We start from the raw sequence: 11713 nt of genomic DNA, 5'->3' as shown, positions 1-11713 counted from the left end.
AATTATTAAACTGAATCAGTGGTTACAATTCTAAAAAATTTTACCAGATGTCTTATGTTGTTCTGTGTTTGCTTTATATGTTAGAATGCCAGGTAAAAATGGTTCAAACTGAGTTTTACCAAACCTTCAAGGGACAGCTCATTTCAATCTGAGGTCAACTCTTCCAGAGAATAAGAGGGAACATTCCCCAACTCAGAGGGTGTACAGACCAAATGAACAATCTTAGAAACCTTTTTAGAAATGTTACTTTTTAAAAAAGTCACTAACCGGTACAAGAATGTTCACAGCAGCATTGTTTGCAATAGCAAAAAATTGTAAACAACCCAAATGCCCATTAATAGGCAAACGCATAACTTGTGGCTTACGTACTTGATGGAATGGTATCGGTGAAAATGAACGAATTATAGCTACTTACAGCATAGATGAATCTTAGAAATAATGTTAAGTGAAAAAAAGGTAAACTGCAGGGGACTGTTAGAGCATAAATTTTTTGTAAAGCTAAAACAATTGAACAATAATTTTCAAAGATATTATACATATATGGTTAAATATATACACACACATATATTTGTGTGTGTGTGTCAGGTGATAAACACAAAATTAAGGACAGTGGTTACCTCCAGGGGAGAGGCAGTAGAAAAGGAATGGGCAGAAACACAAGAAACTCAATGGTATTTCTAAGGTTTTAATGTATAAGTTGGGGTGATAGGTCAAAGGTATTCATTTAACATTATGTTTCATAATTTATTCATGTTAAATATATTCTTTATAGATACCAAATATTACATATAATTTTTAAAAATCTGCTGTGGTGGAAACAAATGAAGTCTCCCTGAAAGAAAATCTGTTTCCTTGGCAGAACCAAGATTCCCTGACAGAAGCTACTCTTATGCAGAAGACAAAGTAGGTCCTCAGTAAAAACTGGTTGGTTTACTCCTTTTCAAAGGATAACATCTGGATTCCCTTCTTACTGGTGCTCGCTGATGTGCAGAGCTACCTCCTGCCATACACCTAAACTAAACCCCACAATCCTGGCTAAAGCCTGACAAGTGTATGACAAGAGACTGACACCTGGTGGATACAGAATGGATTTAATAAAATGACTAGGAAGTAAATCTTCCACTCGCTGAAAGTGGCAGTAGGGTCAGGGACAGGGAGGCAGAATGAGAAAACCATTCAGAAACAGGAAAGGAAAAAAAAAAAAAGAAAAAGAAACAGGAAAGGGAAGGCTCCCCATCTCTGAAATGTAGGGATTGTCACCTAAATGAGACTAAAGAGATAGTTCCTAAAGGAGAGTGACTTCCCTCTCAGTCCTTCCAAGCCTACAAGAGGAAAGAGGTTATAGCTGCAGTAAGGAAAAATGCAAGATGGTGAGAGAAAAAGGAAACAGGTGTAGCTGATCCCAACCTAGCCAGCCAAAACCACATATACTTCCTAGTGTTCAGCAACCTCCCCAGGTGTCAGCAACCTCCCCAGGAACTGCCCAAATCAGTTCCTATTTGGAGACCTACATGATTCTAAGGAGGCTGATCCCAGCCTTTCCCTGATGCAAATGAGCAAATTAGCATACATCATTCTTCTGGCCACAGTAATTGGTTAGGGGTCGGCATGTGACCCAGGCTGGCCTAATCAGAGTTAATCTTAAGGCTTTGCTAGGATTCCTGGCATAAAGATGCCCCTCCGCCCTCCCTTTCTGGTTGATTGCCCTCCCTTTCTGGTTGATTGTAAAGGAGAAAATGTATAATTCCAGGAGTTCTGGCAGCCACTAGGTGGCCCAGATTTAAGATGATTCTACAGAAGGTAGCAAGGGGGAAAATCAATCAGGTTTTAGAGACACACTGAGCTACTGCATCAGCTTTTCCTGGAGCCAGTACTACCTCTGGACTTTCCAGTATCTGAGCCAGTAAGTCTTTAAGCCAGTCTGAGTTAGGTGCTTTTTTTTTTTTTCTTTTAACGACTTAAAACCAACAGAATCCTAGCCTATACATTCATCGTACTTACTCCATTCCTAATCTTCCCAGAGGATGGCATAGAGGTCTAGGTTAGACAGTGGCAACAGATTTGTCAATGACTCTAAAGCCAAGGCTACTGAGCTGGAAAGGTCAGAGGCAGGAGCCAAATACTGTGTAGGAAAACAGGGTGCATCAGCTGTCTGTACATGAGAATGAATTCCTTAGGAAAAGAAGAGCCAAACGAGAAGCAAGTGCAGAGAAGGGCCCCTGCTAGGCAGGTAGAGCTAACATGAGTATAAACACCCTTCCGCACATACCTATCACGGGGGAGCTGCTTTGGGGTCTTTCCCTACGTGGAATAAGGAATTTGGAAGCACATACCCCTTTAAGTCTTTATTACCCTGTGCTGCAGTATCTACCTCTTCCTTTACCAAGTGAAGAGACTCCTGGCTTCTACTGCCCTTGATGACACTCACTTTTGAGGTGACCACAGGCATTTTATCTTCTGCTTCTTTGGCATGTTGGGCACTGGGGCCCCTTCCCCCTTTGGACACAGCGCCATCCTCCTGACCCTGGACAAGCACCATCCCCTTCTCAGCCTGTCCCAGTGGCCCTGGCCTCCCTGACCGTCCAGCTGAGCTGCTCCCCCCTCCAGAGGCCCATGTCTCCTGCGGTAACCGTGAGGATGGGGCAGAGTCCATGGCAGCTGCTGATTTGTCAGGGGGAGAGTTCCTTTCCCTACTTCCACCTAATTTTTTTCGAGGGCGCCCCCGTTTCCTTTTGGCATCGCTTCCTGTATCCTCTATATCCTGCTTTGCTGCTTTAGCCAGTGGATCCTTCCCAATGGCCTCACACACAGGTACTTCAGCTGTCCTCTTGACACCCTTGTCATGGGGTCCCGGGTCACCACCTATGCCTAATTCCCTGTTCTCTGTGACCCGCGGCTGAGCGAGCACCCCAGGCAGGACTTGCCCAGGCCCGGGTCCGGGTCCAGATCCAGGTCCAGGCAAAGCAGGAACAGTCGGTAAGATCATGTTAATGAAGGGCATAGCTGCCTGGGGTCCCCCAGCCCTACTGGGCAGAGGCAGTGTAGCCACTTTCAGAGGGCCCGAAGAAAGCTTGGGGGCCAGGATGGGTGGAGAGACTCGGATTGGCGAGATAAGTGAGCGAGGGGCCCGAGGAAGGAGCAGAGGCAGCCGGGCCACCAGGGCATTAACCTGTGGGTTATTGGCTGCTGGGGCTGGACTCTCCACTACACTCTTCTTCCGCTCACTGCGTGCAGTGGGGCCAGCCCCAGCCCGGGGTTCCATCTCCTTAAGAGGCTAAAAGGTAAAAAGAGGACATAAGTGGGAAGACTGGACATCAGAGCAAATACAGACGCGGGAGGGTGAGAAAATATGGGAAAAGGGATACTAAGCCCCCAGCCCAGGGCAGCAAGGTCAGGGCAACAACTTCCTTACCTGGGCTGGTCTCTCTGGTTTCTTCTGGGCTCCACCTTCTAGGCTCTCTACACCATTCTTGGATTTAGATGACCGCTCCCGAGGGGGATGTTCGTCGTCTTCTGCAGAGGTGCCAGAAAATGCAGTAAGGCAAAGGTGAGGAGGAAACAATGGACAAGGGAGGTGACTCTGAGAAGGGGAAAGAAGGCAGTTGTAAGGCATGTTCTTATGTCCTACAAGGGTCACTAGGACTAGAAGACAAATGCAAGGTGTCTCTGTCCTAGTAGGTGGGAGGGCCTATGACATGGAGAGTGGCTGACAGCTGCTTGGGAACGAGAGAGGGTCCACCCACCAGCAAGCCCCATCGCCTTGAGCACATGGGCATGTGCAGATCGGGCAGAGATGAGATGCTGCTGCAGCAGGAAGCGGGCGACCTCAACGATGGAACTGAAGGACCGTTTCAGGATTCGTTCTGCCCAGTCACAGGTCAGAGCACAGGCAGCCTCCACCAGCTCATCCCGAGGTGCTGGGGTTACTTCTGGGCCCATTTCTGGCTGCAGTAGGGAAGGACATGCCCAATCACACTCCAAAATAAAGGACCCTTGGCCCCTTTCAGACACCAGTGTCAACTGTGGCAAGACCAGACTGGAGATGGGAGTAACTCATCCCAGAAACCCACAAATTCTCTTCATCCTCTGCCTAGGCCACAGGGAAGGTAGAAGGGCATATCCTATATACCTAGAAGCTATGTGCAGAAATGACCTTGGCTGTGTCAGCCCTCCACCTTGGAGAAAAGAATGCAATTGGAGGGTTGGTTGTAACTTACACTGTCAGAACCCTTCAGGTCAAGTCCAGGCAAGGGTGGCATAGATACCAAGGTCTTCCTTCGTATCCCACTGTAGCAATATCTGAGGCAAGTTAAAGAGCAGCCAACAGTGGGGATCTCCAAACCCCATGGGAAGGTTAGGCTGTTTCCACTCCTGGCCCTCCACACCCTAAGTTTTCCTCCCCGGGCCCTCCCACCACAACCTCTCCACTCAAGGATACTTGGACTGGCCCCGGCCACCAAGCCTTCGGGCTTTGATATCAGGGAAGATCTCTCTGATGATTTTGCCAAAGTTGGCTGTGCTGAGTGGACGGCAACAGGCGAGGCTCTCACAGTACTTCCTGAGTGAGTGGGGGAGGGCAGAGTGGGAAGACACTCAAAGAAGGAGGTCATGGTTAGATTCGGAGGGTCCCTAGCATTAGGTTTGGGAAACCCTTTAAGCAGTCAGGCTCTATCAAGGCAGGGAGCTCTCCAGGGGCGAGGGGGTAGTCCTATGGCCACCAACCCACCCACACCCCAATTCACCCACCGATAGGCATCATAAACACTTTGCTTTGGCAAACAGGTGTCAGTATGCTCTTCTAGGTGGTTGCGGATCCATCTATAGGCATACATGTACTCCTCATTGCTGAGTGTACTTGGCTCTGAGCTGCAATAGAAGTAAAAGGGACAAGCCTTACCAAGATTGGAATAGTTGTGGTTCTATCCAGACTACCACTTCAGCAGTGCTGGACCAAATCACTTCACCCAGAATCCACCTTTTCCTGGCAAACCAGGGCAGGACAGGGACCATTCTTCTCACCAAGGACCGCTGTTATGAGTATTCCTATTCACCCAGCCCCATCCCAGTGAGCCTTCCTTTAAGAACCAGAACCTCTGAGATCTTAAACTCTAGCACCAAACTTACCTTTTGTCTCCAGTACTGGGCCCTGAGGGGAGCTGAAGATAGAGATACAGCTTGTCGTTGTCTGAGAATTTCTGTATGTCTTGCTGAGGTAGGGAGAACAGAGGCAGGAGAAAAAAATAAGGCCAAGAAGTACACAAGGTAGGATTTTCTGATCCTTCGCCAAGAGTCTGGCTGCCTTAGAGACAGACTGAAAAAGGACCTCAGAAATTATTTGGGGCTGGGTGTTCGCTGTGCTCTGAGGAGCGCCCTTGTGAGCTACCACAGTGAGAGGGGGAGTGGAGAGGATGGGCTTTGATATTATTCTCATTGGGCATCTACACAACAGGTCACGGAGAGATAAGGTAAGGTGATCAAGGTCAAACTGGCAACAAGTTGCAAAGCCACTTATGTTCTGACAGGAAAGACAACACTGCGTCTCCCACATAAACATGTCAGTTATGCCTAACTTCATCATCCTCACTCTCCACCAATTGCACCTCTCTATTGCCCTCTTTTGGAAAATACTTACCAGGATTCCCTCGACTTTGTTCTGCACGGCCTTGCTGTGGAGAAGAGGAGAAAGTCGGAGGTCACACACAAGATTTTCTCTGGTGTCTTTTTGTTAGGAAGAGTAAGAGGAATGAGATGCAGAACAAGGGGGGTGGGGGGGTGGGGGGGTGGTGTCACGCAACAACTGCTATGAGATAAAGAACCTCCCTCCTGGTGCTCAGAGGCACTTGCTCAGGGAGAGGCAGTTCATCCACAAAGGAAGTGAAGTGCTACAGCTCCGGAGCAAGATTTGGAGGTGGTGATGAGTACTTACGAAATGGTACCTCGGAGCCTCTGAAGAAGGGTGGTGGGTTCTCCCGCCTCAGCACTACCTGAGGGGGCCCTTCCCCCAGTCTTCGGGCTCTTGGCATTGGGTTCATCTTCTGCCATCCCCGCATGAGGGCTAGAGTCAAGAGGAGACCAGGCAGGAAGAGTTAACCTCCCTTCCCCTGGCCCAGGGTGGGGGGTGGGGGTGGGGGGACACCTTATTTCCCTACCCAGAAACAAACAGAAACAGAGAGAAAGCCTCTGAATTTCCTCAGTGGTCTTTTTCTCACCGCTTGCCTTCTCCAAAAATTAGAAATTACCCCATTACTTCTCCAGGCCCACATCTACCCAAAGAGATCTCTGCCATCTCCATTCTGTCTGTCCCACCTTTCTGCCGGCTTCTAAATGTGGAAAACTGTAAAGGAAGAGATAGGGGGACTGGGAATCGATGTTGAAAATGTCCATTTCTGCCTCTGACCCAGTACTGCCCTCCTCCCCCCAAGAAAACAAAAACAATAACCACCACAACACAAAGTTCTCCGTTTCTCTAAGCTAGTCCTCACGCCTGAATTCTCCTGGGGGGTCAGAAAGGATACGAATATATTCTGCCCTTGCAGCCTTGACAAAATCCGGGCCCAGGTTCCCATCACTGAATGTGGCCACGGCTCCCCCGTGGTCCCCCTCCCCACGTCGCCGGGCCCTACGTCATCTCCCTAACCTCCCATCCCGAGGGCACCCCACCTCCTCCCTTCCCCCTGCTTCAATCCCGCGTCGCCGAGGGGCGGGGGTACAGGGCGGCGAACTCCCGGGCTGGGCGGAGGAAGCCCGGTTGGGGGAACGGGGTCCCACATTCGGGGCACGTGCACACGGGTGAAGGAGCTGTTGGAAATATAGCCAAAATCTCCTTCTGCTCTCCTCCCAACTCACAGTACCTCCCTCTGCCCCCCCCCCCCCCCCCCCCCCGAACCGTCGCCTCCCAACACAAGCAACAATCAAGGTAAGGGAGAAAGAGAAACTACCTCGTAGCCACCTTCACTCGAGCCCAGCCCCACGGTCCTGGCCCAGCGGGCTAGAGCGCTACTTTATTTTCTTTTTTCTGAATGGCTGGAACGGTCCCGATCTGCCTAGATACTCCGGCGACCTGCTCTCTCATTGGTCGTTGCTGCCACCCGGAGACAGAAGGCGCCAGGCTCGCCCCGGCGGCACCTAAAGTCTGCCTAGTAACAGATTCTGATTGGTCAATAGGGGAGGGAAAATCCAAAGTTGGTCTTATTTGAGTGAAGAGGGGGAAGTCCGGGTTAGGTTTCGGTTAAAACTGGGGTCGGTTGCGACTGCCGGTCCCAAGAGGTTCTTCTCTTAAAGGGACCGCAGGACCAAAGGCCGGGCGCTGGGCTCCCTTCGGAGCTAGCCTGCTTTTCCTTTGCCTTCTCTTTCCGGGTTTCAGTTTTACCCTCGGTCGTCAGAGCTACTGGAAGAAAAGAATCAATGGATGATAAGAAAGCTAGGAAACGACGGGTAGTGTGATGAAGGTTCGCTGTAAGCTCACATAGCCTCCTTTAGATGAAAAACAAGTTGAACACCCCCTGACCCCACCTTCAACACAGCGTACAAGCGCGCACAACAAATATGCAAACACAGGCTCAACGGTTCTCTCTGTGGAGGCCTCAAAACCTCCGCAGCTGTACCACATTTACTTAAAATGCTAAACGTTCCTGGGTTTCCCGCGGGTACTTTATTTTCTTACAAACAGTTGCTAATATATCTGCATCCCTATAGTTCTGCACTCAGCGAACATTGGAATTTTGACTGACACCCCCAGGGGGTGCTGGATGCCTACAGGAACTCTCAGAATAGTAATGAATAGGTCATGGGTTCTTAACTCTTTTCGTTAAGGATTTTTTTAGGTCATGAATCAAATGAAAACAATGAACTTCTGCCATGAAAAATGCACATGCAGACCAAGTTTTGCATGTGATTTCAGAGGTAAGGGCCTGCAAGTTTTTTGAATGGTTGTATTCTGTTTTGCACAACAGATATGTTATACCTAAAACTATATTTGCAGTCATGACTTCTAATATATTCTCTGGTCTCGTTATCAGTGTAGTTTTTTAAAAATGATTTTATTTATTCATGAGAGACATAGAAAGAGAGGCAGATACATAGGCAGAGGGAGAAGCAGGCTCCCTGTGGGAAGCCTGATGTGGGACTCCATCCCAGGACGTTGGGACCCTGGCATCACACCCTGAGCCAAAGGCAGATGCTCAACCACTGAGCCACTCAGGTGTCCCACCAGTGTACTTTTGTGAAGAGGACAGCAATGCTGCCTAATCTCATCACTTTTGCCCTTTATAGTCTCCCATTAAGGTACTACTGGCTTCTGTGAGTACTGGGAGAACCCAGGGAATTGCAGAGTTTGGGTGAGAATAAGGATATACTGGCAAGAAGGTTTTCTAATAACAGCAAAAATTCAAAAATTCATTTAGTGTTTACTGTGTGCTATGCACCATCCCAAGTGCTAAACATCTCATTTAAGGCTCATGGTAGCTCTTTGAAGTAGGTACTTATTGTCTCCATTTTACAGGCAAAGAAACTGAGATTTGGAGGAGTGAAGGGACTTGTCCACAGTTACATATGTAGTAAGTGCTGGATCAGTATCCAAAGACAGGCAGTCTGCCTTTGCAGCCCATCTCTTGGACACTGCCCTAGACTGTATGTATATATACTTGTAGATACTCATTATACAAATATGGGTATAGACTGATGGAGAGATACCCCCGAACACCATTATTTGGTAAGAAGGGGGATTTAGGGCACTTTGATTAGAGAATGAGACTGGGGTAAATTAGGAATTTGCAGGTGGCAGGGAATAAATGGAAATTTTGGTAAAGGGAGAAAAAGTATCATAGCTTTGTAAGGGAGATTATTTTGACAGCACTGTAGAAGATGAGGTTGCATGGGGGGAAAGGGTTAAGATAGGAAAAACAGGCAGGTATTCATTTATGCCAGGCATTGTGTTAGGAGCTGGGGATACAATGCTGAGTAAGGTAAAATGTACCTTGCTCTGAGAAGTAATAGTAAAAATAATCTGATAAGCATCACCACAACAATAGCAAGTATTTATATAGAGTTTAATATGTGCTGAGGATTTCTCTAAGGGCCTCATATATGTTGCCACTTTATCTCATAGCAACTCTATCAGATAGGTACCGTGATTATCCCTATTTTACAAATAAGAAGACTAAAGAATTGAGAGGTTAATAATTTGCCCAATGTTATACAGTAATCGAGGGAGCCAAGATATGAAACTAGGCTATCTGGATTCAGAATATGCTCTAGATACTAATTGCACAATGCCTCGTGATATTGGGAGTAAATTTCTTAAACACGAGAAAGCAAACCATAAAAGGCAATGCTGATAAATTTAGATAATTAATATTAAAAACCTAAATTTATTTTAAAAACTGCTATGCAAAGAATGTAAAATCAAGCCACAAATTGGGAGAAGGTATTTTCAAGACACATAACTGGCAAGGATTATTATCTGGAATTTATAAAGGCCTTCTATGATGAAAAGATAAACACCCAAACAGAAAAATGGGCAGAGAAAATCAACGGGAATTTCATAAAAGAAGCAGAACCGGAGCATAAACATATGAAAAGTTGTTCTCCCTCTATAGTAATCAAGAAAATTCAAATTAAAACCACAATAAGATACCGTTTCATACCCGCTAAATTGGCAACAATTACAAAGTCTGGCAATGCTGAGAGCTGACAGGGTTGTGAGCCAACAGGAGCCCTTACCCACTACTGGCAGGGACGCAATTTGCTATAATCATTTTGGAAAAGAATTTGGAATTACTTGATAATGTTGAATATGTGAATATCCTATGATTCAACAATCCTACAGGCATTTCCTAAAGACAGAGGCAGTAAGGTTTATAGTCTCACTGTTTGCATTAGCAAAAACTGGAAACCCCAATGTCCATCATCAGTAAAGTGATAAGTTGTGGTATATTTATATGATGGAATGTCATAGGGCAGTGGGAACAATGAGCCACAGCTACATGTATCTACATAGATGAACAGTGAAAGAGGGACACCTGGGTGGCTCAGTGGTTGAATATCTGCCTTCAGCTCAGGGCGTGATCCTGGAGTCCTGAGTCCTGCATCAGGCTCCCTGCATGGAGCCTGCTTCTCCCTCTGCCTGTGTCTCTGCCTCTCTCTCTCTATCTCTCATGGATAAATAAATAGAAATCTAAAAGAAAAGAAACAGTGAAAGAACTATAAACAGAAGAAAACATACAGTGCAATGCAATTTACAAACATTTAATGGCAGGCAAAACTGAACAATATGTTGTTTATGAATAAATACATATGTGGTAAAGATAAAATAATAGAATTATTACCATAAAATTAAAGATATAAGTTACCTTTGGTGATCAGGGGAAAAGAGTTTTAGGAAAGGTTGTTCAACCAATCAATCATGTCTTCCATAGGATCTAATTTAATTTGTTTGTTTTCCAAATGGATGGCCAGTCTTTTCAAAATAAGTATCATTTTCTTATTTTTTTGTTTTCATTTTTTTCTTTTTAAGATATTATTTATTTATTCATGAGAGACCCAGAGAGAGGCAGAGACACAGGCAGAGGGAGAAGCAGGCTCCCTGCAGGGAGCCCAATGTGGAACTTGATCCCAGAACTCTGGGATCACGCCCTGAGCTCAACCGCTGAGCCGCCCAGGCATCCCATTTTCTTTCTTTCTTTCTTTCTTTCTTTCTTTCTTTCTTTCTTTCTTTCTTTCTTTCTTTCTTTCTTTCTTCTTTCTTTTTTTTAATATATTTTTAAGTAATCTCTACACTCAACGTAGGGCTCGAACTCACAACCTGGAGATCAATAGTCACATGCTCCACTGAGCCAGCCAAGTGCCCTCATTTTCTTTTCTTTTTTTTTTTTTTTTTTTAAGATTTTATTTATTATTCATGAGAGACACAGATTGAGAGAGAGTCAGAGACACAGGCAGAGGAAGAAGCAGGCTCCGTGCCGGAAACCCGACACGGGACTGGATTCTGGGTCCCCAGGATCACGACCCAGGCGGAAGGCAGCGCTAAATCGCTGAGCCAGCGGGGCTGCCCTCATTTCCTTATTATAGTTGTTTCCTTTCATACCTTTATCATATGCTAAGTTCCCTTTTATAGTTGGGTCTGTTCCTGGACCTTCTCCTCTTCTGTTGATTCTATTTATCTATTCGTCACCCATGACACACTGTTTTTTTGTTTTGTTTTGTTTTAAAGATTTTATTTATTTATTCTTGACAGAGAGAGAGAGAGTCAGAGACACAGGCAGAGGGAGAACCAGGTTTCATGCAGGAAGCCCGATGTAGGACTCGATCCTGGAACTCCAGGATCACACCCTGAGCTGAAGGCAGGCGCTCAACTGCTGAGCCACCCAGAGGTCCCCATAACACACTGTTTTAATTAATATAATTATAGGGATCCCTGGGTGGCACAGCGGTTTGGTGCCTGCCTTTGACCCAGGGCACGATCCTGGAGACCCGGGATGGAATCCCATGTCAGGCTCCCGGTGCATGGAGCCTGCTTCTCCCTCTGCCTGTGTCTCTGCCTCTCTCTCTCTCTCTCTCTCTGTGTGACTATCATAAATAAATAAAAATTTTTTAAAAAGTGTGTCAAAAATTAATATAATTATATAGAATGTTTTAATATTCTATCAAACAGAATGTTGAACATTATCCATTATTAGTTTCTACATATGAAAGATTGTATTTTCCAATTGTGGCC

The 11713-nt window shown here is 46.2% G+C and overlaps 1 protein-coding gene across 6 annotated transcripts; it reads right to left on the bottom strand.

Moving 5' to 3' along the window:
* Positions 1–665: 665 nt before the first annotated feature.
* RFX5 (regulatory factor X5) lies at positions 666–7054 on the bottom strand. Of its 6 annotated transcripts, none has more exons than XM_041757346.1 (11): positions 6939–7044; positions 6307–6334; positions 5927–6055; positions 5633–5666; positions 5125–5207; positions 4747–4866; positions 4439–4558; positions 4218–4299; positions 3744–3945; positions 3413–3513; positions 666–3274 (listed from the first exon to the last, which is right to left on the bottom strand). In XM_041757346.1, exons 3-11 carry the CDS (start codon positions 6040–6042, stop codon positions 2273–2275), a joined length of 1860 nt encoding a protein of 619 aa, XP_041613280.1. In that variant the 5' UTR covers positions 6043–6055; positions 6307–6334; positions 6939–7044; the 3' UTR covers positions 666–2272. The 6 variants fall into 6 exon arrangements, with proteins under 6 accessions (XP_041613280.1, XP_041613279.1, XP_041613283.1 ...); XM_041757345.1 differs by having other exon boundaries at positions 6240–6334; positions 6939–6988; XM_041757349.1 differs by lacking the exon at positions 6307–6334 and having other exon boundaries at positions 6939–7054.
* Positions 7055–11713: the final 4659 nt, after the last annotated feature.

This window comes from Vulpes lagopus, chromosome 5 (assembly GCF_018345385.1).
Source record: "Vulpes lagopus strain Blue_001 chromosome 5, ASM1834538v1, whole genome shotgun sequence".
Taxonomy (NCBI): Eukaryota; Metazoa; Chordata; class Mammalia; order Carnivora; family Canidae; genus Vulpes; species Vulpes lagopus.
The sequence above is the reverse complement of the archived record's forward strand: the minus strand, read 5'-3'. Positions and strand labels throughout refer to the sequence as shown.

Bases quoted from the DNA above. Each gene is read 5' to 3' on its own strand.
- RFX5 (XM_041757345.1), bottom strand. From the start codon at position 6,292: ATGGAGATGGCAGAGATCTCTTTGGGTAGATGTGGGCCTGGAGAAGTA. The intron at 5,208-5,632 runs GTAAGTATTTTC...TCCCTACCTCAG, and splicing joins ACAAAGTCGAGGGAATCCTG to CAAGACATACAGAAATTCTC. The intron at 4,300-4,438 runs GTATCCTTGAGT...AACTTGCCTCAG, and splicing joins GGTGGCCGGGGCCAGTCCAA to ATATTGCTACAGTGGGATAC.